The sequence below is a fragment of the Tinamus guttatus genome, unplaced genomic scaffold (genome assembly GCF_059628265.1).
Source record: "Tinamus guttatus ecotype Peru unplaced genomic scaffold, ASM5962826v1 Tinamus_guttatus_pri_ptg000817l, whole genome shotgun sequence".
Classification (NCBI taxonomy): domain Eukaryota; kingdom Metazoa; phylum Chordata; class Aves; order Tinamiformes; family Tinamidae; genus Tinamus; species Tinamus guttatus.
In genome coordinates this window covers 65640-91800 of record NW_028289351.1, presented here as the reverse complement: position 1 = coordinate 91800, position 26161 = coordinate 65640, and the positions used below count along the sequence as shown (strand labels likewise).

The 26161-nt window shown below is 48.5% G+C and overlaps 5 protein-coding genes across 5 annotated transcripts; 3 read left to right on the top strand and 2 right to left on the bottom strand.

Moving 5' to 3' along the window:
- Window positions 1-1888: 1888 nt before the first annotated feature.
- On the bottom strand, window positions 1889-2764 carry LOC148591437 (olfactory receptor 51G2-like). The gene is made up of 2 exons (XM_088537587.1): window positions 2661-2764; window positions 1889-2567 (listed from the first exon to the last, which is right to left on the bottom strand). Exons 1-2 carry the CDS (start codon window positions 2762-2764, stop codon window positions 1889-1891), a joined length of 783 nt encoding a protein of 260 aa, XP_088393713.1.
- An 8005-nt stretch (window positions 2765-10769) lies between these two features.
- LOC148591436 (olfactory receptor 51G2-like) lies at window positions 10770-11723 on the top strand. The gene has a single exon (XM_088537586.1). The coding sequence runs from the start codon at window positions 10770-10772 to the stop codon at window positions 11721-11723; it is 954 nt and encodes a 317-aa protein (XP_088393712.1).
- A 5378-nt stretch (window positions 11724-17101) lies between these two features.
- On the top strand, window positions 17102-18527 carry LOC148591435 (olfactory receptor 51G2-like). The gene is made up of 2 exons (XM_088537584.1): window positions 17102-17998; window positions 18453-18527. Exons 1-2 carry the CDS (start codon window positions 17162-17164, stop codon window positions 18525-18527), a joined length of 912 nt encoding a protein of 303 aa, XP_088393710.1. The 5' UTR covers window positions 17102-17161.
- Window positions 18528-20647: 2120 nt separating this feature from the next.
- LOC148591434 (folate receptor alpha-like) lies at window positions 20648-22162 on the top strand. The gene is made up of 4 exons (XM_088537579.1): window positions 20648-20785; window positions 20947-21135; window positions 21494-21629; window positions 21846-22162. Exons 1-4 carry the CDS (start codon window positions 20648-20650, stop codon window positions 22160-22162), a joined length of 780 nt encoding a protein of 259 aa, XP_088393705.1.
- A 1996-nt stretch (window positions 22163-24158) lies between these two features.
- LOC148591433 (olfactory receptor 51Q1-like) lies at window positions 24159-25121 on the bottom strand. The gene has a single exon (XM_088537583.1). It carries the CDS (start codon window positions 25119-25121, stop codon window positions 24159-24161), a length of 963 nt encoding a protein of 320 aa, XP_088393709.1.
- Between the last annotated feature and the right edge of the window lie 1040 nt (window positions 25122-26161).

Below are 26161 nucleotides of genomic sequence, written 5' to 3'. Positions count from 1 at the left end.
CATGGTCCCTGCAGCCAAAACTGCCCCCAACCTTCACATTTCCCACTAGACTATCTCTGTTTGTTAGTATCAGGCCTAGCAGCAGCCCCCCGCCTTGTTGGCTCCTCAACCACCTGCATCAAGAAGTTATCTGCAATGTTCTACAGGAACCTCCGGGACTGTCTGTTCCCAGCTGTGAGATCATCCCAGCAGACATCAGGGTGGTTGATATCCCATGTAAGGACCAGGGCCTGGGATCGTGAGGCTTGCTGCAGCTGCCTGTAGAAGGCCTCATCCACTTCCTCCCCCTGGTCAGGAGGCCTGTAGTAAATGCCCACGACAGTGTCGCCCCTGTTGGCTGCCCTTTAATCCTCACCCACAGGCTCTTGACCTGCGCTTTGTCCTCCCCTGTGCTGAGCTCTGTGCATTCCAGTTGCTCTGTCACGTAAAGAGCAGCTCCACCACCTCGCCTTCCTGGCCTGTCCTTCCTGAAACCTTAAAGCCATCCATGGCTGTGTTCCAGTCATGACAGCTGTCCCACTATGTCTCAGTAACTGCAATGAGATCACGGCCCTGCAATCACACACACGTCTCCAATTCCCTTTGTTTATTCCCCATGCTGCATGCATTTACACAGAGGCATTTGAGTTGGGCTCCCAATGCGCCTCTCATTCTAGCTGGGGCAGCTGCAACTTGACTATGTGGGCCTTCCGTTCTCATATTTTGTCATTTAGCCTCCTCAGGCTTAGGGCACCCTTCACAGGCTATAGAGTTAGGCTGCTGTGAGTGACATGACAGGCCATCTGCTTATCACCTGCTTCCCTGATGATACCCCACTCCCGCCTCCTCAGATCTAGTTTAAAGCCTTCTCGATAAGCCCTGATAGCTGATGGGGCAGGCCTCTCTTCCCCCTTTGAGAAAGATGGATCTCATTAGATGCCATGTAAGGCTTCCTGTTGCCAAAGAAACCAAAATTGTGGCGATGACACAAGCCATGGAGCCACATCTTGATGGATTGTATCTTCCTGTTTCTTTCTGTATTGCTGCCAGCACTGGGAAGAATGATAGAGAATATGACCTGCGTGCCTGAGTTCCTGATCATCTGCCCCAATTCCCTAAAGGCCTTTTTGATTGTTTTCAGGCTACATGTTGCTGCTTCTCCTCCTCCCACATGTAGGACCATCAATGGATAATAGCCTGTGGGTCGAAAGCATGGGTGAGCATTGGTCAGCCCAACTTGATGGCATGTCTCACAACTTATCCAGCTGGACTGAGGTGATTTCTTCTGAAGGAATACAGCCTCAAGGAATCCCCTTGTGAAATCCTCTGCAGACCCTCAGACCTGCTTTGGAAAAGGGATTCTTTCCTGAGACACCGCATTTCCTTTCACTCTCTCTCACCTTTAACTCTCCACCTGACCCACTCAGAAGGACTCTTCCTCTTGATAATGCGTTCTGGCTTGTTGATTACTGCATTCTCCATAACACTACTGCAAATGGCTAATATTTTCCGGCTCCATATAGATAGAAGGATCCAGCACTCTGTCATTTAGGTTTTAAACTTTTTTGAAGTATTTTTGGTATATTTATTTATTTCTCAGGCATAGTTTGGATAACACAATTCTTCACGCAACATTGTCAAAATAAAATGCAATGCAACATATTACAATTATTTCAGCTATTTATGCAGCTAGATCAGCTGGGGTCATACACATTTCTTCTTGTTAATGACATCTGATTGTGTGCAAGGCCAGCACTCACATGTGATAAGTAAAATGGCACAGGTGTCAACCTGTGGCAGGTATCTCCAGTCAACACCAGGCAATGACTTTGCCCATCTGCTTCTAACCGCAGTCATGTCTGTGCAAACACACTGAGATCCTACAGCTCCAGTGCAGCTGAGGCCACAGCTACGGAGTCACATCCAGCTTCCTGCGCAGCTTTCTGAAGATGCATGTACGGATCTGCTTGGTTTTCACACTATATACAATGGGGTTCATCAGTGGTGGGACCAGCAAGTAGATGTTGGCTGTGATGATGTGAAGAGTTTGAGAGGCATTTTGGGCAAACCTGTGAATCATAGAGAGACCAATCATTGGGATGTAGAAGATGAGGACAGCGCAGATGTGGGAAATGCAGGTGTTCAAGGCCTTAGAACGCTGCTCCTTGGAGGCAATTCTCAGCACAGTGATGAGGATCATCATGTAAGACACAACGAGGAAGAGAGAGTCCAGAGCCACTGAGGAAAGAATAACTGTTAGGCCATAAATGCTACTGATTCTCCTGTCTGACTGGGCCACCCTCATGATATCCTGGTGTAGACAAAAAGAGTAGGAAAGAACATTTATTTTGTGGTATTGCATTCTCTTCAAAAGAACGGAAGCAGGGAACACCAAGAGTACCGCCCGGATGGTCAAGCCCATTGCAATCTTGGTGACCACTGAGTTTGTGAGGATGGAGGTATACCTCAGGGGCTCCCGGATAGCAACAAAGCGGTCAAAAGCCATGGCCACGAGCACAGCTGATTCAATGATGGAGAAGGTATGGATGAAATACATCTGGACGAGGCATGCATCAAAGTGGATGGCTCTGTAATTGAACCAGAAGACACTCAACATTGATGGCAGGGTGGAAAAGGAGAGGCCCAGGTCAGAGAGTGCCAGCATGCAGAGGAAGTAGTACATGGGCTCATGGAGGGTCTGCTCCATTCTGATAATGAAGAGGATGGTGCAGTTCCCCACAAAGGCTGTGAGATACATGGAGCAAATTGGGATGGAGATCCACATGTGGACATGCTCCAGACCAGGCAGCCCAGTCAGAAGAAATGCAGGAGAAGTGGGAAATGAATCATTGGTTGTAGACATGGTATCAATGGATTGCCACATTTCTGAAGTTAATGGCCCCTGTAACAGAAGCAGCACCAGGACAATCAATAACAAGGGACAGAAAATTCAATATCTTGCAATCAATGAAAAAAAAAAGCCAAAAACGAACAGGGTCTGGAGGCCAGATCAGCAATCCCTCTAAATTAGCAATGAGATCACATTTTCTATAGATGTGATAAACCCTGTAAGACTTTATGTTACTTGGACAGAGCAGAAGAACAATTACGCATATGTCAAGGCTGTATTGCTGTGAAGGCATTCCCCTATGATGGCCTCCCTCTTCCTGTCAACGTGGTGCTGGTGACCTGTGCTCAGTCTATCCCATTGGTAGCTCACCAGTTTTTGCTGCTGTTTCTCCATTTTTTCTGACGGATGTTTCATCCATCTGTACGCACATTTCATTCTATTTAGTTTTTTTCAGACCCTTCCTCCAATTCCTAAAAATTACTCTGAGCACTAATTTTACTCTCCTATGTACTTCCAGAGAAGCTCTCCCTTCAAATTTCTTTGCTCTCAAGGCTCGTATCAGACCCAGGAGGCTCCTTTCAGATTCCATTTGTTCTGTCCTCCCAAGAGCACAATGAGCAAGAAACTGTTTTGAATCTTCCACACAATGGTTCAAGGGAAGCAGTGTTCTCTGATCTCAGACTTGCTTCTGGAAATAGTGTGTACTATAATTCATGTCCAGAATTAATGTCAAGCATTAAAACACATTTCTGTTCCCCTGCATATAACTGTGTAACCCCTCCATACAAAGGAAATAATGCATTTGATATGACTTGTACTTCACAAGCACATAAAAATTGTATTTCTGCTTTATTTACCTAAAATGTGTTAGTTTCTCTGTTGTTTATGCATAAGTTTTAGCCTTCTTCCCCCGTCTTCCCCCTACTTTTTTTTTTTTTTGGTCTCCTTCCAGTTCTCCTATTTCCTCCTCCCTCACCATGGCATTTCAATGGCAAAGTTGCTTTCTTTCATAAACCCTGGACCTGAGATGAGATCAGTCATTAACTTCTGCATATTGCAGAGAACTAGACATAAGACCATTGCCTTGATTAGAGCTTTTCCAGACTCAACACTGGTTTCATTGGAAAATACCATGAACTGGAAACATCCTCAAGAACAAGATCTTGTTGCGCTTCCCATCAGTAACCGAGAACCAATGGAGACCCTGGAAGACCAAAGCACTGATCCACAAGCAGACACTGGATGGATGGACGCTCAGGCAGAAACACTTTCCTACCTGAATCACGGAGGCTCCGCTCTGGACAGGGCAACATACTCAGAGCCTTCTACTCACCATGCTCTCCAGATAATGAACCACATCCTCGATGTGCATTGCATAAATGGTACATGCCCCGCTAGGAGAGGTTTTATAATGAAGCCTTGTGATGCCTCCAGTGGCTTATTCAGCTAGGAATTGCAACTGATAGTTATTGCTTTAAAGTGCAAATCACCATTAGCAGAACATAAGTAGTGACATACTCCTGTGTATTAATTCAGTTTAGAAGGATTTTAGCCTGTTTACAGTTTTGTGATTATTTATTTATTTTTCTAGTAATTTGATTAATTGTAAAAGCCAGAAGTGGATTACTCTAAGGCAAAGGATGTTTTCACAGGATGTGAAAGCCTATTCCAGGTGAACTAGAGTGCTGTGGCAAAGCCAGTCAACACAGGGATCCCTCAGTCTCATTTCAGCAGAATAACACATATCAGTATATGCATATGCATCTTCCTGCAAAAAAAGAGAGGTGCTTTCCAATTCTTGGGCATGCAGGTCATGCACCTGTATAGTGGGGCTGGGATTACAATAATCTGGGGTCAAGCCCTGGTGTCTGGGTGATGGGACTATGACTCCCACCAAGAGAGCTGCCACTACTGTGCGGGTCCATGAACAAGGAGAATGGGCTGAACTAGAAGAGACACTGGGTACTTTTCTTGGAAATATGTCCAGAAGGCATGTCATTCAAAGAACAATGATCTGATAGAACATTTTGTATCTTTTTGGTCTTACAGTAGGGACTCAAGTGCTTGTTCCATTGATAGGAGCATTTCTGGTGACTCACTGCATGCCAGAATGATCTGTTCTTACGAACTTCTTTTTACATAAATAAAAATAAGAACGAAGGACTTGTAAAATATGGAATTTCTCAGTATAAAGACTGTATTTGTCATAATACACAGTTCATAGCTGCAGAGGGCACACTTTGTAGGTCATGTGCAATCAGCTATAAAACACTGGTGATATCTCTAAAATTCAGTGCTGTTAGTCAGTGAACATTACCTACCAATGACGGATAAATGCGGAGCTTCAAAAGACCAATTCCTCCAAGTTTAGGTGAACCCTGGAGGCTGCAGGGGTTGTGGTGGAGGGCCAAGGTTTACAGGGCATGCAGCATGTGGTGGAGCTGGGCAACAGGTCCCACCAGAAAAAGAGGAATCAAAAATAAATGTGTAAGCATTTTTTCCAGCAGTTTTATCTATTTCTGTTCTTTCACTCCAGTATTAGATATACCTTTTCTTTCTGATGCAGAAGACCACAGATTTTGACAGCTGAGACTGCCATTCTGAGGTCATCTCTTATTTTGGCTCTAAAGTTTCCCCAAAACAATCTCAATTCCACACAGGGGACAGGGTGGAGAGATTTCAGAGTCAGGTATTGGGTGTGATATCTTTAGAAACAGGGAAGTCACCACCCACTGCACTCACTTGTTCACATAATGAATTACAGTCTCAGTTAAAGACCCCATCTTGTTCTATCTTAAACTTTTTGTTCTGTGGTTCCAACCTACAATTTTAATACTTCACTCCTCCATTAAACAGCCCCATTTATTTCAATGACATGCAGATTTTGAGCTATGATCAAACTCAATGATTTGAGTAGGACCTGTAAGAACCTAATTTAAAACATTAACAGTGCACGTGGAGGTTCCCCTTAGCCTGTCTGAAGTGAGACCAAGGGCTGCTGATGCTGGTTGGAGTTGCTGCACTGTCCTGCTTCAGCTGGAAGAGTCTTTTACACCAGCCTGAAAACCTTTCCCTTAAAATAGACAAACCCATTTCTGAATATTGCAGTCAATTAGATTAATAGATAAAAAATTAAAAACAAACCTGTAAACAGACTAAAATCTTCCTAAATTGATTTAATACACAGGAGTGCATCGCTGCTTATGCTCTACTAAGGGGAATTTGCAGTTCCATGCAGTAAATATCATCTGCAGTTCCCAGCTGAATAAGCCACTGGAGGCATCACAGAGCTTCATTATAAAACCTCTTGCAGAGGAGCATGTTCCTCCCATTCAAGGCACGTCACGTTCATGCTCTGGAGAGCATGACGAGCAGAAGGCTCTGAGTGTGTTGCACCGTTCAGAGGGAGCCTCTGTGATTCAGGTAAGAAAGTATTTCTGCCTGAGTGTCCATCCATCCAGTGTCTGCTTGTGGATCGGTGCTCCGGTCTTCCAGGGTCTCCATTGGTAAGCAAATGTGTTTGCAGGGGATGCCAGAGCTACTGTCCATGCACAGGATGGACTGTCAGCCCAAACACAGGTGAACCTGACGCTAGTACTGATCTTCCTTCCATATTCATTTCTGCATAGGCTAATCCATGCATTTGTTGTGTATTTCTATTTTCATGCAATTAAACACATAGGATTTGGAGCATGAGCAAATGAATATTGCTGCCTAGGATCCCAGCACTCTATACATTTCACCTTATCTCTTATAGTTGGCCAAGTTTTGGCTCCAGACCCCTTCCTGAGCAATGGCTCTGCATCTACTCCCTTTCTGGCCTGTGAAGCCCACAACTCCTGAAAGAACTAGTTGATCCACAGCCCTAGGGGATAGAGACACTCATAAGGACAAGGGATACCTGTCCACAGACCAGTCGTCCCAGGAGACCAGTGGCCCAGGCAAGGTGTAGTAGCTCTGCAGTAGCATTGGCATCAAAGCCATGGGGATGAGGAAAAGCTCACCAAGAGCAGGACAGAGATGAACAAAATACGTTGTCCAAACAAGGACTGTAGCAAGAGATGCTATGGGGTCCAGATTAGCAGTATGACCAAAGCAGGGCCCGGAAAAGAAGCAACAGGGCCCAGAGTGGTGAGGTAGAGAAGGCACAGGGGAAAGAATGAAGTTGTGGCTTCTGGCATCCCTCACTGCCTTGTGGAGCACCTTGAGCTTCACACCACAAGGGGAAGGAGGACTTCCTCCACCATGGGTTGTCACAGGGGACTTCCCTTCCTTTGGCCACCTTGGACACTGAAGGCAGAGAGGAACACTCAGAGGTCTCTGAGTGATATTATGTAGGATGAACCTGGCAGAGCAAAGTGGGGTGCAGCCTCTTCCCAGCAGAGCATGAGCAACATATCTGTACATTCTAGGTGGCCCAGGAAGGTTTGCAGGACAGTCTCAGGATGGGCTCCCCGCTTTCCTCCCCCAGCTGCTCCTGCTGCTTCTCCTGGCCCATGGGCCTGGCTGCTGAACCTTCCCCTTTGCACCTCCTCCACTCCTAGCCTGCAACACCTCCAGCAACCCGCAGAGTTGCCCCTGTGCGCAAAATCTTGCTGTCAAGAGCCGAATGTCCACAAAGGAGACATAGGAGTCCTATAACTTTATTAGAATAAAGGGAGAATCCACCGGCACACACCCCTGTGGGGACTCTCAAATTACAGGAGGGCACAGACTCCTTTTGTCCTAATTTCCATACCGAGGTATGCCCTCCCTTTTTCCCCATTGCCTAAGGTACTCAAAAGTTACAGACTTCGCAACCCGCCTAACGTATGTTGCTCCTTGGTATCTTCCCCCTTCCTGGTCATACATCATGTCTGATTGAAGTGACTTTATGCCTCCCCTTGATGTGAAAGTTAATATGCATTAGCTCATTACACTTGCGACTACTCTAATAAGGTTCATTGCGTGGTCATTTGTTGATAAGGATCCCTCTGCCCCCAATGTTTTCTCCCAAGGTCAACTGCACCAAATCACATACTCATAGCACGACCTTCCTGCCTGTACTCCCTACTCCTGTTCACCAAAGAATGTGGAGTAATTCACACTGTTGTCAAGACACGGACTGCTTTGTTCCACTCACTCCTTGCCTCCTGCCTGCAGAGAGGGGGCCCAGCCAGATGACACTCAGGAACTCCCCTACCTCCTCCTGTCCCTCTTACAGCCTTCCTGACACAGCTTTTCTCTCCCTAAAGTGGAAGGAGAACCAAAGGCATGAGAGCAAGAAGCAAGCATGCCTGGCTGGGAGAAGAGGAAGGAGGAAGTCTCAGGCACCTGGCCCTCCTGAGTGCTCTAATAAGATGATCCGATGTTCCAGGTAGCTGAACAATCCTGTCTCTGCCTCTCCCAGCTTCAGGTAGCTTGTGAGTTCACATGTTAGGAAATGATGTTTTCCACTGGAATGTACATTTTTCTTGTCAATTCTATTTTTGAGCCACAATTCATTTTCCACCTGAACTGGCTAAAGCGTCTCCCAGTCCTGACATTCTCCATCCAAGCGTGGCCACCCTGGCAGGTGGACCAGCCATGGTTGGAAGCCACCTCCGGCCAGCTGGATCCCCATTGCTGCATCGCTCCTGACAGCAGCAGATGGGACTCTCCTCTGCGCTGCTGTGAACCAGTTCCTCATGAGACCAGCTTCTGTGTCCTCTCTAGTGCCACTGTCACCCAGTTGAGGTTGTCTCTGTTTACAGTGCCAACTGCAATGAGGACTTTCTGGGTTAGTGTCAGGGAAACGGATTCAATTCCATGTTTTCTCAGTGTCCATTTGTGCCCCTTCAAGGAGTCCGTGGTGCTTCTGTCCATGGCCCTTGGGCGCTATGTGGCCTTCTCCCAATAGGCAGCATTAAAATGTCATCTTACCAGCAAATGGACACTGGGCCTGTCATGCAAAAAAGTCCCCGAGTGCTCTGTTTAGTGAGCAATTGGGGTTTGAAAAAGAAGCACAGCTTGTGTTTTAACATTTCAAAAACATTCCTGAGCTTGTAAAGCAGGACACAAGGCAGCTCGGCCCTGTCCTAGAGATCACTCCTGGTGCTGGTGCTGTGTGGTGGTCCCAGCAGGTTGCCCTCATTCTCTATTCTGCTTCTCCCATGGTGATGGGCATTTGGAGGCATCTAAGGCACCCTCTGAACAGAGGGAAGTGCCTGGCTCATCCCTGTGAGTTGCTGCTCTTTCTGGATTGATTTCCCGCTTTAAGGCTGCCCTGATGCAATCCCTAAGTAAGTGATCATGTTTCATTGCTCCAGCTGGCTCCAATACTCTGCAGTGACCACAAAGGGACCCTGATTTCCCCAGCCTCGACTCCTTTGTGCAAACGGGGATAGAGACGTCCATTCCTTGCTGGTTCACGAGCCACACGGATGACTTTGGAGCACTGAGCTGGTGCAATGTAGGTGCTGCAGGACTGTGGAACTCCCCTCAAAAAGGAGACACGCGTGACTGCTACACCTTGTCTACCTCTCAAAATCACATTACAATGGCATGTCAAGGCCTGAATGATTTTTCACCCAGGTTTACAGCAAGATTACATACACAAGGAAAACTTTAACAGGCAATGCATCACTGCCTGCTGGAAATGCTTGGACTGTCCCAGGGGATCTGATTGCAACCCCCAGCTCTTATGCTTTAACCATACTGCCTGTTTCCATTCACGCTCAAGTTCTGGAAGAGTTGTAACTCATTATGTTAGATTTTTCTGTTAGTCTTCTTAGAAAACATGTATGCCAAGGAAAGCCAGTAAACTCATGACCTGTATCTTTCCACACAGTATTTTAAAGCAAAAAGAAGTCTCTGCATCTTAGGATCTATTTGAAAAATAGCTTTCAAAGGAAGGAAGAAAGGGATGACCAGAGTCTGGGGAAGTTCCCTCTACCACAAGACGCAACCACTATACCAAGGGGTTCCTGCAGCAGCAAAATCTCCAAGCATCTAAATTGATTTAATTCACAGGAGTGTGTCACTGTTTACGCTCTGCTAAGGGGGATTTGCTGTTCAAAGTAGTAAATATCATCTGCAGTTCCCAGCTGAATAAGTCACTGGAGGCATCACAGAGCTTCATTATAAAACCTCTTGCAGAGGAGCATGTTCCTCCCATTCAAGGCACGTCACGTTCATGCTCTGGAGAGCATGACGAGCAGAAGGCTCTCAGTGTGTTGCACCGTTCAGAGGGAGCCTCTGTGATTCAGGTAAGAAAGCATTTCTGCCTGAGCGTCCATCCATCCAGTGTCTGCTTGTGGATCGGTGCTCCGGTCTTCCAGGGTCTCCATTGGTTCTTGGTTACTGATGGGAAGCTCAGCAAGATCATGGATGCTTATCTCTGTATCGCTCTCCTTCAAAGGGTGGGTGTCATGCTGCTGATAAGAATGCATTCAAGCCTAATGGTTAGAGAGACAATCAAGCCTGACAGTAAATGGCATTTTTAGTTCCATGGGAAATAGGCAAAAGATAGAAAAATGACATTTTTGATAAGAAAGGGGGACTCCCAACTGACCGAAAGCGATACCTCCAAGAAGAGATTGTTTTCTGTGCCTCAGGGTGGTCCCAACTCCTGAAGAGGAGGTTGGAGGTGGTAATAAAATTATGCAGGACAACTGAGAGAACAGCTGAAGCTGGAGCTGGGGAAATTCCTTTTAGATATAAGAAGAAAAGATTCCCCCTGCAATTGAGAGGGGGAACATCCTCTTATGTCTGCATTTGGAGGCCTTGGAAGCTCATATGGGTAGAGGACAGAGCAACCAGCTGCACATTTGAATTGTTCCCAACTACCACAGTGTTCCCATCATCATCCTCTGAAACACTCTGGTTTGGGACACCCTATTCCATGTCAATGATTCTCCCAGTGCTGTCTGTGTTACAGGGAACAATTGCTTCAGAATTAATAAGACTATCCATGGATATCATGCCTTTAAGGAACAGTTCAGACCTCACTCCTCCTGTTTTTCTTCTGACTGGGCTGCCTGGTCTGGAGCATGTCCACATGTGGATCTCCATCCCAATTTGCTCCATGTATCTCACAGCCTTTGTGGGGTATTGCACCATCCTCTTCATTATCAGAACAGAGCAGACCCTCCATGAGCCCATGTACTACTTCCTCTGCATGCTGGCACTCTCTGACCTAGGCCTTTCATCCTCCACCCTGCCATCAATGTTGAGTGTCTTCTGGTTCAATTACAGAGCCATCCACCTTGATGCATGCCTTGTCCAGACATATTTCATCCACACCTTCTCTATCATTGAATCAGCTGTGCTCATGGCCATGGCTTTTGACCGCTTTGTCGCCATCCGGGAGCCCCTGAGGTATACATCCATCCTCACAAACTCAGTGGTCACCAAGATCACAATGGGCTTGACTATCCGGGCGGTACTCTTGGTTTTCCCAGGGCCTTTTCTTCTGAAGAGGATGCAATACCACACAATAAATGTTCTTTCCTACTCTTTTTGTCTACACCAGGATATCATGAGGGTTGCCCAGTCAGACAGGAGAATCAGTAGCATTTATGGCCTAACAGTAATTCTTTCCTCAGTGGCTCTGGACTCTCTCTTCCTCGTTGCGTCTTACATGATGATCCTCATCACTGTGCTGAGGATTGCCTCCAAGGAGCAGCGTTCTAAGGCCTTGAACACCTGCATTTCCCACATCTGCGCTGTCCTCATCTTCTACATCCCAATGATTGGTCTCTCAATGATTCACAGGTTTGCCCAAAATGCCTCTCAAACTCTTCACATCATCATGGCCAATGTTTACTTGCTGGTCCCACCACTGATGTACCCCATTGTGTACAGTGTGAAAATCAAGCAGATCCGTACGCGCATCATCAGGAAACTGTGCAGGAAGCTGGATGTGACCCTGTAGCTGTGGCCTCAGCTGCACTGGAGCTGTAGGATCTCAGTGTGTTTGCACAGACATGACTGAGATTAGAAGCAGATGGGCAAAGTCATTGCCTAGTGTTGACTGGAGACACCTGCCACAGGTTGACACGTGTGCCATTTTACTGATCACAAATGAGTGCTGGCCTTGCACACAATCAGATGTCATTAATAAGAAGAAATGTGTATGATCCCAGCTGATGTAGCTGCATAAATAGCTGAAATAATTGTAATATGTTGCATTGCATTTTATTTTGACAATCTCGTGTGAAGAGTTGTTTTATCTGAACTATGCCTGAGAAATAAATAAATATACAAAAAATACTTCAAAAAAGTTTAAAAGCTAAATAACAGAGTGCTGGATCCTTCTATCTATACGGAGCCGGAAAATATTAGCCATTTGCAGTAGTGATGTAGAGAATGCAGTAATCAACAAGCCAGAACGCATTATCAACAGGAAGAGTCCTTCTGAGTGGGTCAGGTGGAGAGTTAAAGGTGAGAGAGAGTGAAAGGAAATGTGGTGTCTCAGGCAAGAATCCCTTTTCCAAAGCAGGTCTGAGGGTCTGCAGAGGATTTCACAAGGGGATTCCTTGAGGCTGTATTCCTTCTGAAGAAATCACCTCAGTCCATCTGGATAAGCTGTGAGACATGCCATCAGGTTGGGCTGACCATAGTCTCATCTGTGCTTTAATGATCAAAAGTAAAACTACAGGCATGCACCAGCAGTCTCGTGTTTGCAGGGGATGCCAGAGCTACTGTCCATGCACAGGATGGACTGTCAGCCCAAACACAGGTGAACCTGACGCTAGTACTGATCTTCCTTCCATATTCATTTCTGCATAGGCTAATCCATGCATTTGTTGTGTATTTCTATTTTCATGCAATTAAACACATAGGATTTGGAGCATGAGCAAATGAATATTGCTGCCTAGGATCCCAGCACTCTATACATTTCACCTTATCTCTTATGAGTTGGCCAAGTTTTGGCTCCAGACCCCTTCCTGAGCAATGGCTCTGCATCTACTCCCTTTCTGGCCTGTGAAGCCCACAACTCCTGAAAGAACTAGTTGATCCACAGCCCTAGGGGATAGAGACACTCATAAGGACAAGGGATACCTGTCCACAGACCAGTCGTCCCAGGAGACCAGTGGCCCAGGCAAGGTGTAGTAGCTCGGCAGTAGCATTGGCATCAAAGCCATGGGGATGAAGAAAAGCTCACCAAGAGCAGGACAGAGATGAACAAAATACGTTGTCCAAACAAGGACTGTAGCAAGAGATGCTATGGGGTCCAGATTAGCAGTATGACCAAAGCAGGGCCCGGAAAAGAAGCAACAGGGCCCAGAGTGGTGAGGTAGAGAAGGCACAGGGGAAAGAATGAAGTTGTGGCTTCTGGCATCCCTCACTGCCTTGTGGAGCACCTTGAGCTTCACACCACAAGGGGAAGGAGAACTTCCTCCAGCATGGGTTGTCACAGGGGACTTCCCTTCCTTTGGCCACCTTGGACACTGAAGGCAGAGAGGAACACTCAGAGGTCTCTGAGTGATATTATGTAGGATGAACCTGGCAGAGCAAAGTGGGGTGCAGCCTCTTTCCAGCAGAGCATGAGCAACATATCTGTACATTCTAGGTGGCCCAGGAAGGTTTGCAGGACAGTCTCAGGATGGGCTCCCCGCTTTCCTCCCCCAGCTGCTCCTGCTGCTTCTCCTGGTCCATGGGCCTGGCTGCTGAACCTTCCCCTTTGCATCTCCTCCACTCCTAGCCTGCAACACCTCCAGCAACCCGCAGAGTTGCCCCTGTGCGCAAAATCTTGCTGTCAAGAGCCGAATGTCCACAAAGGAGACATAGGACTCCTATAACTTTATTAGAATAAAGGGAGAATCCACCGGCACACACCCCTGTGGGGACTCTCAAATTACAGGAGGGCGCAGCCTCCTTTTGTCCTAATTTCCCTACCGGGGTATGCCCTCCCTTTTTCCCCATTGCCTAAGGTACTCAAAAGTTACACACTTCGCAACCCGCCTAACGTATGTTGCTCCTTGGTATCTTCCCCCTTCCTGCTCATACATCATGTCTGATTGAAGTGACTTTATGCCTCCCCTTGGTGTGAAAGTTAATATGCATTAGCTCATTACACTTGTGCCTAGTCTAATAAGTTTCATTGCGTGGTCATTTGTTGATAAGGATCCCTCTGCCCCCATCCTGTTTTCCCCCAAGGTCAACTGCACCCAATCACATACTCATAGCACGACCTCCCTGCCTGTACTCCCTACTCCTGTTCACCAAAGAATGTGGAGTATTTCACACTGTTGTCAATACACGGACCGCTTTGTTCCACTCACTCCTTTCCTCCTGCCTGCAGAGAGGGGGCCCAGCCAGATGACACTCAGGAACTCCCCTACCTCCTCCTGCCCCTCTTGCAGCCTTCCTGACATAGCTTTTCTCTCCCTAAAGTGGAAGGAGAACCAAAGGCATGAGAGCAAGAAGCAAGCATGTCAGGCTGGGAGAAGAGGAAGGAGGAAGTCTCAGGCACCTGGCCCTCCTGAGTGCTCTAATAAGATGATCCGATGTTCCAGGTAGCTGAACAATCTTGTCTCTGCCTCTCCCAGCTTCAGGTAGCTTGTGAGTTCACATGTTAGGAAATGATGTTTTCCACTGGAATGTACATTTTTCTTGTCAATTCTATTTTTGAGCCACAATTCATTTTCCACCTGAACTGGATAAAGCGCCTCCCAGTCCTGACATTCTCCATCCATGCGTGGCCACCCTGGCAGGTGGACCAGCCATGGTTGGAAGATACCTCCGACCAGCTGGATCCCCATTGCTGCATCGCTCCTGACAGCAGCAGATGGGTCTCTCCTCTGTGCTGCTGTGAAGCAGCCCCTCATGAGACCAGCATCTGTGTCCACTCTAGTGCCACTGTCACCCGGTTAAGGTTGTCTCTGTTCACAGTGCCAACTGCAATGAGGACTTTCTGGGTTAGTGTCAGGGAAACGGATTCAATTCCATGTTTCCTCAGTGTCCATTTGTGCCCCTTCAAGGAGTCCGTGGTGCTTCTGGCCATGGCCCTTGGGCGCTATGTGGCCTTGTCCCAATAGGCAGCATCAAAATGTCATCTTACCAGCAAATGGACACTGGGCCTGTCTTGCAAAAAAGTCCCCGAGTGCTCTGTTTAGTGAGCAATTGGGGTTTGAAAAAGAAGCACAGCTTGTGTTTTAACATTTCAAAAACATTCCTGAGCTTGTAAAGCAGGACGCAAGGCAGCTTGGCCCTGTCCTAGAGATCACTCCTGGTGCTGGTGCTGTGTGGTGGTCCCAGCAGGTTGCCCTCATTCTCTATTCTGCTTCTCCCACGGTGATGGGCATTTGGAGCCATCTAAAGCACCCTCTGAACACAGGGAAGTGCCTGGCTCATCCCTGTGTGTTGCTGCTCTTTCTGGAGTGAATTCCCGCTTTAAGGCTGCCCTGATGCAATCCCTAAGTAAGTGATCATGTTTCATTGCTCCAGCTGGCTCCAATACTCTGCAGTGACCACAAAGGGACCCTGATTTCCCCAGCCTCGACTCCTTTGTGCAAACGGGGATAGAGACGTCCATTCCTTGCTGGTTCACGAGCCACACGGATGACTTTGGAGCACTGAGCTGGTGCAATGTGGGTGCTGCAGCACTGTGGAACTCCCCTCAAAAAGGAGACACGCGTGACTGCTACACCTTGTCTACCTCTCAAAATCACATTACAATGGCATGTCAAGGCCTGAATGATTTTTCACCCAGGTTTACAGCAAGATTACATACACAAGGAAAACTTTAACAGGCAATGCATCACTGCCTGCTGGAAATGCTTGGACTGTCCCAGGGGCTCTGATTGCAACCCCCAGCTCTTATGCTTTAACCAAACTGCCTGTTTCTATTCACGCTCAAGTTCTGGAACAGTTGTAACTCATTATGTTAGATTTTTCTGTTAGTCTTCTTAGAAAACATGTATGCCAAGGAAAGCCAGTAAATTCATGACCTATATCTTTCAGTACAGTATTTTAAGGCAAAAAGAAGTCTCTGCATCTTAGGATCTATTTGAAAAATAGCTTTCAAAGGAAGGAAGGAAGGGATGACCAGAGTCTGGGGAAGTTCCCTCTCCCACAGGACACAACCACTATACCAAGGGGTTCCTGCAGCAGCAAGATCTCCAAGCATCTAAATTGATTTAATTCACAGGAGTGTGTCACTGTTTACGCTCTGCTAAGGGGGATTTGCTGTTCAAAGTAGTAAATATCATCTACAGTTCCCAGCTGAATAAGTCACTGGAGGCATCACAGAGCTTCATTATAAAACCTCTTGCAGAGGAGCATGTTCCTCCCATTCCAGGCACGTCACGTTCATGCTCTGGAGAGCATGACGAGCAGAAGGCTCTGAGTGTGTTGCACCGTTCAGAGGGAGCCTCTGTGATTCAGGTAAGAAAGTGTTTCTGCCTGAGTGTCCATCCATCCAGTGTCTGCTTGTGGATCGGTGCTCCGGTCTTCCAGGGTCTCCATTGGTTCTTGGTTACTGATGGGAAGCTCAACAAGATCACGAATGCTTATCTCTGTATCGCTCTCCTTCAAAGGGTGGGTGTCATGCTGCTGATAAAAATGCATTCAAACCTAATGGTTAGAGAGACAATCAAGCCTGACAGGAAAGGGCATTTTTAGTTCCATGGGAAATAGGCAAAAGATAGAAAAATGACTTTTGTGATAGGAAAGAGGGACTCCCAACTGACCGAAAGCGATACCTCCAAGAAGAGATTGTTTTCTGTGCCTCAGGGTAGTCCCAACGCCTGAAGAGGAGGTTGGAGGTGGTAATAAAATTATGTGGGACAAGTGAGAGAACAGCTGAAGCTGGAGCTGGGGAAATTCCTTTTAGATACAAGAAGAAAACTTTACCCCTGCAATCAAAAGGGGGAACATCCTCTTATGTCTGCATTTGGAGGTCTTTGAAGCTCATATGGGTAGAGCACTGAGCAACCAGGTGCACATTTGAGTTGGATCCTTCTCTGTGCAGGTATTAGACTAGAGGCTTCCAGAGGTCCCTTCTCACCTCAGTCACTCCACGATCCTGCACGTTACTCCATGATTTGGTATGGTAAATCTCTAATGACTTTATGGCAATGTTTTTCAGCTTTTTCAGTTTGTGGGTCCCTAAACATTTTCTCAAATCATCATTAAAATACGTAACACAGCAATACTACAAGGGTTCCATCATCCTCCTGTGAAACACTCTGGTTTGGGACATCCTATTCCATGTCAATGATTGCCCCAGTGCTGTCTGTGTTACAGGGAACAATTGCTTCAGAATTAATAAGACTATCCATGGATATCATGCCTTTAAGGAACAGTTCAGACTTCACTTCTCCTCTTTTTCTTCTGACTGGGCTGCCTGGTCTGGAGCATGTCCACATGTGGATCTCTATCTCAATTTGCTCCATGTATCTCACAGCCTTTGTGGGGAATTGCACCATCCTCTTCATTATCAGAATGGAGCAGACCCTCCATGAGCCCATGTACTACTTCCTCTGCATGCTGGCACTCTCTGACCTGGGCCTCTCCTTCTCCACCCTGCCATCAATGTTGAGTGTCTTCTGGTTCAATTACAGAGTCATCCACTTTGATGCATGCCTCGTCCAAGGATATTTCATCCACACCTTCTCCATCATTGAATCAGCTGTGCTCGTGGCCATGGCTTTTGACCGCTTTGTCGCCATCCGGGAGCCCCTGAGGTATACATCCATCCTCACAAACTCAGTGGTCACCAAGATCGCAATGGGCTTGACTACCCGGGCAGTGCTCTTGGTTTTCCCAGGGCCCTTTCTTCTGAAGAGGATGCAATATCACACGGTAAACATTCTGTCCTATTCTTTTTGTCTACACCAGGATATGATAAGGGTGGCCCAGTCAGACAGGAGAATCAGTAGCATTTATGGCCTAACAGTTGTTCTTTCCTCAGTGGCTCTGGACTCTCTCTTCCTCGTTGCATCTTACATGATGATCCTCATCACTGTGCTGAAGATTGCCTCCAAGGAGCAGCGTTCTAAGGCCTTGAACACCTGCATTTCCCACATCTGCGCTGTCCTCATCTTCTACATCCCAATGATTGGTCTCTCTATGATTCACAGGTTTGCCCAAAATGCCTCTCCCACTGTTCACATCATCACAGCCAACATCTACTTGCTGGTCCCACCACTGATGAACCCCATTGTGTACAGTGTGAAAATCAAGCACATCCGTACACGCATCATCAGGAAACTGCACAGGAAGCTGGATGTGACTCCGTAGCTGTGGCCTCAGCTGCACTGGAGCTGTAGGATCTCAGTGTGTTTGCACAGACATGACAGAGGTTAAAAGCAGATGGGCAAAGTCATTGCCTGGTGTTGACTGGAGATACCTGCCACAGGTTGACACATGTGCCATTTTACTGATCACATGTGAGTGCTGGCCTTGCACACAATCAGATGTCATTAATAAGAAGAAATATACATAACACTGAATGTTCCAGTTGCATAAATATTTTAATCCAATGTAATGTTTTATATTGCATATTCCTCTTATGATAATATCTTGTGAAGATTCATGCTATCTCTGCTATTCCTGAGAAATAAATATATGAATGAAAAAAAATTAAAATGTAAATGATAGAGTGGTGGATACATCCACCTAGAATGAGCTGGAAAAAGACACAAAAGCCTTGAACTTGCTGGTTATTTTCCGCCAAGGCACACAAAGCAGGATTGATCACAGAGATCCCAGACATCCCTTGTTTGCATGAAAATAGTCCAAAAGGCATCCGTAGAAGGTCGATGCAACCCGTGCTTATCATGGGGAATCATAATGGATGCAGAGAAATGGGAAAACAACTCCTGTGGCTCTCCTTGCTCAGAGAATGACACCTGCAACACGCATGGCCTTGACCATGTCTCTTGGGAAGACACCCTTTAACTTCACCAGTAATTTACTGCATTTACTATGATTTGTTGGGAGGGGAGGCTTTTTCTTCCTGAAAAAGGTGTCATTCGAGGACAGATCTCCAACTACTATAGAGAAAAGTAAGTGCCATGCAGGGAGCAGGGCTGGTGCTAGGACGGGCCAGTAAAGGGGAAAGGATTGATCTAGTTTGTGCTGAAGAGGTCAGAAAAAGTAGATCAGTCGAACAGCATTTAGTCCAAAACAAATCTTCATTCCTAGCTTGTGCTTAGGAGAATATTTATGATATTTCCAGACAACTTTGAGATAACCTAAATAGGCTCGCAAAAGGGAGATGAAATGAGAGATACTGATAGAAAATGTGGGCCTCACGTATGCACAGATATGTATGCCCAAATCAAACCAATTGAAAAAGCTCTGGTAGAGCAGAAATAACATTAGTTTGCATCAGCCATGCATCAGTCCATGGTTCCCACCTGATTTCTGCTTTTCTCTTCTTGGCATGATTTACTTTGAGGAAACATCCAGTGTGATATTTGATCAGTAATGATACCAAGTGAAGACTAACAGGAGGAGGAAACCAGATGGTTTCACATGAGTACAGACTGCATCTGTGGTGCAGAATACATCTATGTACTAACGTACGTGACATGACCTTCTACAACCAGACTCTGAAAGAGGAAGATTGTTGACAAAATCTCACAGAAGCCCCAGGTGATGGCTGCTAGCCCAGTCTTTGCATCATCAAGTGTGTCAATAGCTGTTTTTGTAAGACCATCTCTGTCATTTAGCACTAACAGAGAAGCAATGTATTAATTACATGTACGTTTGCTACAGGTTGAAACAGAGGACGGACAGAATATGATATTCAAAGTATAGAATGAAAAGACCATCAGAGAGACTTCAATCATAGGAGAGCACATGAGAAAGAAAAAAAGGAGATTGAGAACATCACATATAATGGCACATCCGGCAAAAAAAAAACCAGATGAAGTAAATATGTAGACTTCCCGAACAGAAAGACTTCTAATCACCTGTCCTAAAATTGGTTTTGAGTTTGGGAGTTCCCAGCCTTCCTCTCAGACAAGAGCACTTCTTTGTGCACCTTGGGTTCTGATATGAGCACTGCACCTCTTGCCTTTATTTCCTGGGGAGAGCTGTCTTTCAGAGCAAGCCACTCAAGGGTCTCCCCAGGGGAGAGACCCCAGCACAGCTGTCCCTAAAGCCCTGCTCAAAGGTGATGCTGCTAAACCTCGTTAAGCCTAGGAGTCCTTCCAGGTGCTTCCAGCATCTGTGTTAGGAGACTTTCCTATTAAAGCTGAGCCCTGGCTGCTGGAGTTCAGGGTGCTTTTGGGTGTTTCTGGTGGAGGTGTTGGAGGGTCTCCTCTTGCCTGGTGAGCTTGGGGCTCTTTCTTTAGTTTGTTCTTTGGCTGTTCTCTAGCGTAGCTGCTTCTGCAGCATGTGGTTTCTTTAGTTCAGTAGTTGTTGTTTTCCCCTGTGTCATTGCTAGCAGTGCAGTCTGTAATGTTTCCTTTCTGTGCTTTGCAAGCCTTGTCTTCAAAGCAGTAGTTGACTGTGTTGTTGTGCCTTGCCAAGGCAGGGGAGGGAGGAGCTTTCCTTAGTGAATGTGGGGGCCTCTTGCAGCTGGTGGTGCAGGCAGGGCACTGGCCTGCTGCTGCTTTTAGCTGTTCTCCTCTGCTTTCCAGTGTTTCCTTCTGGAGCCCTAGCTAAAAAGCATCCCCAGCTTGGGGGTGGCTGGCTGGTGTGAGCTTTGGGCTGTGAGAGCTCTGAGCTTGAGCAGGGAGGTGGCTTAAGGGAAGAGGGATCCCCCATGGAAGGGATGTGATGCAGCCCTGTGTTGATGGTGGTGGTGCCTTGTGCAGCCTCTGCCCTGCAGCTCCTGGTCACACTGTCCCCTGCTGTCCCCTAGTCCGTGCAGCTCTGCTGCTCCCCTGCCCTGTGGAGATGGCCCTGGGGCAGGTGCTGCTTGTTGTGCTGGCCGCGTGCTCCGTGACGGCCACCAAGGAGCAGCTGCTGAACGTCTGCATGGATGCCAAGCACCACAAGAGGCAGCCTGGCCCGGAGGGGCTGCTCTATGGGCAGGTGCGATGCTGCTGGGCCTCAGGTGCCCTTGGGTGGCTGCGCATGGGCAGGTGCTGGAGCCCTGTGGGTGTCAGTGCAGGGAGCTGGTGCTGCAGCTGCCTGTGGCTGCTCCAAGCTGCAGCCTGCCCTTCCCCACGGGCTGCTCTGCTGCTCCGTTGCAGTGTTCCCCCTGGAAGGACAACGCCTGCTGCACGGCCAACACCAGCTCCGAAGCCCACAAGGAGCAGTCCTACCTGTACAAGTTCAACTGGAACCACTGTGGGCTGATGGCAGCCAAGTGCAAGCGGCACTTTGTGCAGGACACGTGCTTGTACGAGTGCTCGCCCAACCTGGGGCCGTGGATCGACCAGGTAGGGTCAGCCCTGCTGCCCCTGAGGGCCGTGGGGTTGTGCTGCTGCCAGGGGCTGTTCCGTGCTGGTGCCTCCTGGGGCTGTGAGCTGCGTGGGGCCGGGCTGGCACGTGTGCCCTGGTGGCCTTTCCAGGCGAGAGGTGCCTTGGGCCAGGGTTTTGTGAGCGTGTCCCTAGGGCCAGGCAGGGTGGTGCAGGAGCTGCTCTTGATGGGGGCATGTGCGCTGGGCTGGCCCTGCTGGAGCTCAGGCCTGGAGGCCAGGGCCAAGGGTGGGCAGGGGCTGGGGCTGTGGCGCGCGCTGCAGCAGAGCCCCTGTGTGGATGGGCAGCAGCCCCGTGCGTGTCCCTGTGTCCTTGGAGGCCGAGAGCAGCTGGCGGCGGGAGCGCATCCTGCACGTGCCGCTGTGCAGGGAGGACTGCGAGGAGTGGTGGGAGGACTGCAAAGACTCGCTCACCTGCAAGGAGAACTGGCACAAGGGCTGGAACTGGGCCACGGGTGAGTGTCCCTGGAGCTGGGCACGTCCCTGCTCCCTGCCTGGGGCTCCGTGCTGGGAGCTGTCTTGGCTTGGGCATGTCGGGAGGCTGGTGGCCAAGCAGAGAGCACCCCAAGACGCAGCCTGGGCTGTGCCTCCTAGCAGGGCCTCCCGCGTGGGCGCAAGGAAGGAGAGGGAGGTGCTGGCTCATGTGGCTCTGGTGCTGTGTCCCCCCTCAGGAACGAACCGCTGTCCTTGGGGCTCCCCGTGCAGGCCCTTCTGGCAGGTGTTCCCCCGCGCGGCCGACCTGTGTGAGAAGATCTGGTCCCACTCGTACAAATACAGCACGGAGCAGCGGGGCAGTGGGCGCTGCATCCAGCTGTGGTTTGATCCTGCGCAGGGCAACCCCAATGCGCCCGTGGCCAAATACTACGCTTGGAAGAAGAGATCCTCTCCTGCTCACGTGGCAGACGTGAGCCCTGGGGCGAGCGGCCGATCCGTGTGTGCTCTGCCGTGGTGGGTCCTGCTGCCTCTGGTCCTTGTGCTGGTGCCCTAGGGCCCTGGGCTGGTGGCATCTGCCATGGCTCTCCCAAGGGCCTTGGCTTGCTCCCTCTGGAGAAGGGGGATGCCCGGCTGTTGTGGGGGTGGAGATGGCCTGGAAAACCCTCAGCTCTGTCTGTATCCACCAGACAATGTTTGTCCTGAGTTTTCCTGTTCTTGCACCTTGATATGTGCCTCCCCTTGCAGTGAGAGGGGGAAGGTCTCTCTTTCCCTGCCCTCCCTCCCAGACCTCAGAGGCTGATGTGGAGCTCTGGGTAGTGCCCTCATGCCTGGGGATGTCCTGTGCTGGGCAGGAGCCTGCTCTGACTACCCTTTTCTTGTAGCAAGGGGATGGAGCACAGAGAGTGATGGTTACTTCTGCTCAACTGGCACTTTTCAGTGCTGCTCTGTTGCCCGTGGGTATTTCTCAGTGCTACCTCATTTTGTTGGAGTCATAGCTCTCTCTCTTCACAATAAATAACCACCTGTTTCTGTTCTCTCTGTAATGAGGATGTATGACTGCACTGCATTTGGTTTAGTAAGTGTTCAACAAATAAACAAAAAAAAAAAAGGGGGGGGTGTTACTGATAAAGGCGACGAGGAGTGGGGCAAGGGCTGCAGGTGAAGGTAAATGGAACTAGAGAGCCTGCTGACCCCAGTGCTGAGGCTCTGCAGCTCATTACAAAGTCTGTGGCCTGTTCCAAGCATCAGCCAGACTGTCTTAGTGCACTAATGAGCCTGGAGCTGCATCTGAGCCTTGGAGTCCCTTAGGGAGTTCATCAGTGTTTGGCTACAGGACAAGCAGAGAGAACCCCAGGGTCCCTGGGAGAGCACCTCCTCTCTTGTTCTTTTCCCTGCAAGAATTACTTAAGGCAATTTATACTAGAGTGTAGAGCAGGGTCTTTCTGTTATCTGCCTCAAGGGAAGGTGATATAGCACAGAGATATTTCCATCTTTGGTTGATGCTGTCACTTTTACATTCTCCCTTCAAATGCTTGGTTGCTCCATCCCTCCCTCTCTTTGGTTAAAGAACTAAAGAGGCATTTGAAACAAAATTGAGGGGCTTTCTCTTGGCTGCCTGCTATGGTGATGGGGGAAAAAAGGACTTTATTGTTCACAACAACTTCCCCTGCCCTGTGGGTATCTCAGCAGCTTGACCAACACAGGGAGAGCGCTGCCGTTAGCAAGAGGCACCATGGCATAGACCATAGCTTTGCCCCAGGATGTTTCAGCCACCCTGCTGATTCCTTGAGCTCCATTCTCACTGGTGTGTTTCTTACGCACAGACACATCGACATGTCCCGCAGACACAGCAGGACCCACACTTGCCCAGAAGAGAGTGGTGCTTGCCCAGTTTGCCAGCACTTTACTAAGGAGAGAGGAGGGACTGAAGGGTGAGCAGGTGCAGAGGCTGAGCAGAGCCATGGAGGGAGTGGCCTCTGCTAGCACAGTTCTCCATTCCTCTTGGCTTGATCATTCCTGTTCCAACCCCAGCCCTGACCCTCCACCTGGCATGATAAATCTTGGACAAGGCCAGGATTCCCTTCTTGGATCCCTGCATTCCCCTTCCATCCACACTCCACAAAAATCCCATTCCTGTTTTTATCCAGTACACCACCAGAATTTGTGCAGCATTCAGTAGAGGGATTCTCATGATGAAGAGCACCAGGGGGATTTGAAAGCAGGGGAAGGTCTTGCTCATGCAGCTCTGGTGCTTTGAGGAGCAAAGGATACCCAGGGATTAGGGTTGGCTATTTTTCCCACTTGTTCCTTTCTCCTCTGATTGCTCATTGGCCTTTGTGACTTTTGAAGCCACCATGATCCAGCTATCCTGAGATGTGTGTTCACCCAGCAGAGCCCCCACTATGTAACAGAGGGCAGCGCAGAAGAAACAGGAGTATTTTCATGTGGGGGACATGCAGTGGAAGTCAAAAAGCTGCCTTGGTCCATGGCACAGCCCTACTTCTCACCAGGTCTCTGCCCCCAGGCTGAGATCTGTCCCTGCACGTCCCTCACATTCCCTTCCCCATGCAAAGTTGCCTTGGCATGAGGACTCTGAGGACACCTCTGCGGATCTGCTTGGTCTTAATGCTGTAGATGATGGGGTTGAGCACGGGGGGCACCAGCAGGTAGATGTTGGCCATGAGGACGTGCACGAGAGGGGAGGCATGTTTGCCAAAACGGTGCACCATGGACAAGCCAAGCATGGGGATGTAAAGAATGAGGACGGCCAGGATGTGGGACAAGCAGTTGTTTAAAACCTTGAGGCGCTCCTCTGGGGATGCAGTGCTCACCACTGCCTTAGCAATCAGGATATAGGACACAAGGATGAGCACTGGGTCTAATGTGAGGATGAGAAAGGCTATAGCAAGGCCATAAAAGTAACTGAATTTGATGTTTCCACAAACCAGCTTCATCAAATCCTGATGCAGGCAGTAGGGGTGGGAGAGCACGTGGGATGGACAGAATGGCAACCTTCTTAATACTGCAACTGCAGGGGTAGTTGCAATGACATATCTGCACAGGGCAGCCAGTCCAAACTTGGTTGTCCTGACCCTGGTGAGGATGGAGGAGTATCTCAATGGGTAGCAGATGGCCACATAGCGATCAAAGGCCATGGCCAGAAGCACTGAGGACTCCAAGAAGGAGAAAACATGAATGAAAAAACATTGAGCCAAGCAAGCATCAAAACCAATCTGTCTGGCATTAAACCAGTGAATGCTCATCACGGTTGGCAGTGTAGACAGGGACAACCCCAAATCTGTGGTGGCCAGCATGGAGAGGAATTGGTACATGGGCTTGTGGAGGCTGGGATCAGTCCTGGTGACGTACAGGATGGAGGAGTTGCCCAGAAGTGAAACAACGTAAAGGAAAGTGAAGGAAAGCGAGAGCCAGATACCGAACCTTTTCTGCCCAGAGATGCCCGTGAGGATAAATGTGAACTGGGTAGATGTGGAGTTGTTGAGAGGCATCATGTGTTGAAGGGGGCCTGCAGTGGAAGAGAAATGTGAAAGAAATCACAGTGTTAGAGTAATGCTAGGAGGACTGCGCAAAGACATGAATGAAACACAAGAAACACCAGTGTCTGGCACAGATGGGCACTGGACACTGCTGCCATCAGGTGCTGGACAGCTCAGCTCAGGACTTAGGCGAGATAAAGGACCATTCATAGGAGACAGCTCTCACATATAGAGCAGTTTATTTAGCTCTATATGTGCTATGCTGTGCATAGCACAAGCTCCAGGAATATAACCTGGCCTTCAGGAAGAGCACATGCCACATGAAATTGGGTCTATGCACACAAACTGTGGGAGCTTTGGAAAGGGAGCCTCTGTGCTAGGTCTCTTTATTATCCCCAAATCCTTCATTTCAGCGCCAAAAGAGCTTCTCTTTTAGATGTCCTTCTCTAAGGAAGTGGGTCAAGGCTGTGTTCCCTGGGCATTAGGTGTCATTGGGCAAGACAAGATGCCCTTCATGGGCTCACTCAGACACCAGAGCTGCCTCCTCTGCTGGGAGAGGTGGCTCCTCTGTCAGATTGAGGGGAGCCTGCGCTTCTGCTGTCTGGGGCCAAGGACTCCAGCAGCTCAGCTCACATATTGTACTGACTATAAGAAATTAGGGTCCATAAGAGCTATGCAGAAAAGGGTGATTCTGAATGTGCAGATGCAGCAGCAAGAGCAGCAAAATTAAATATTTTAATCAGCAAATAGAAAATGGAAGTCTGAGCCTAGAGATATAGACTAAAAAAAAGCTGCAAGAGGAGCACACTTGTAGGATGGCAGGCAGAGCAAGTGGGTGACCTGTCTGGAAGCGCAGGAGCTTTTGGCAGGGTGGGAGATCTGTCTGCAGGAGGAGGAACCCTCAAAGGAGAGGGGAGAACCTGGGCAGCCCCCACCACCCCCAGTAGTGCCACACAGAGAGGCAGTACCTGAATCCCGTGTGCAGACAGGATCTCTGGTCTCTGCAGAGGGGAACAGCACGGCTGAGGGCAGGAACTAGCAGCAGCAGCGGCAGT

What these genes read in the sequence shown, in the direction of transcription:
- LOC148591435 (XM_088537584.1), top strand. Translation starts at nt 17,162, where the DNA reads ATGTGGATCTCTATCTCAATTTGCTCCATGTATCTCACAGCCTTTGTG. An exon ending in AGCACATCCGTACACGCATC is followed by an intron (nt 17,999 to 18,452) that starts ATCAGGAAACTG and finishes AAAGCCTTGAAC; the next exon opens with TTGCTGGTTATTTTCCGCCA.
- LOC148591434 (XM_088537579.1), top strand. Translation starts at nt 20,648, where the DNA reads ATGGCCCTGGGGCAGGTGCTGCTTGTTGTGCTGGCCGCGTGCTCCGTG. An exon ending in AGGGGCTGCTCTATGGGCAG is followed by an intron (nt 20,786 to 20,946) that starts GTGCGATGCTGC and finishes GCTCCGTTGCAG; the next exon opens with TGTTCCCCCTGGAAGGACAA. An exon ending in TGGGGCCGTGGATCGACCAG is followed by an intron (nt 21,136 to 21,493) that starts GTAGGGTCAGCC and finishes GTGTCCTTGGAG; the next exon opens with GCCGAGAGCAGCTGGCGGCG.
- LOC148591433 (XM_088537583.1), bottom strand. Translation starts at nt 25,121, where the DNA reads ATGATGCCTCTCAACAACTCCACATCTACCCAGTTCACATTTATCCTC.
- LOC148591436 (XM_088537586.1), top strand. Translation starts at nt 10,770, where the DNA reads ATGCCTTTAAGGAACAGTTCAGACCTCACTCCTCCTGTTTTTCTTCTG.
- LOC148591437 (XM_088537587.1), bottom strand. Translation starts at nt 2,764, where the DNA reads ATGTGGATCTCCATCCCAATTTGCTCCATGTATCTCACAGCCTTTGTG. An exon ending in CAGACCCTCCATGAGCCCAT is followed by an intron (nt 2,568 to 2,660) that starts GTACTACTTCCT and finishes GTTCAATTACAG; the next exon opens with AGCCATCCACTTTGATGCAT.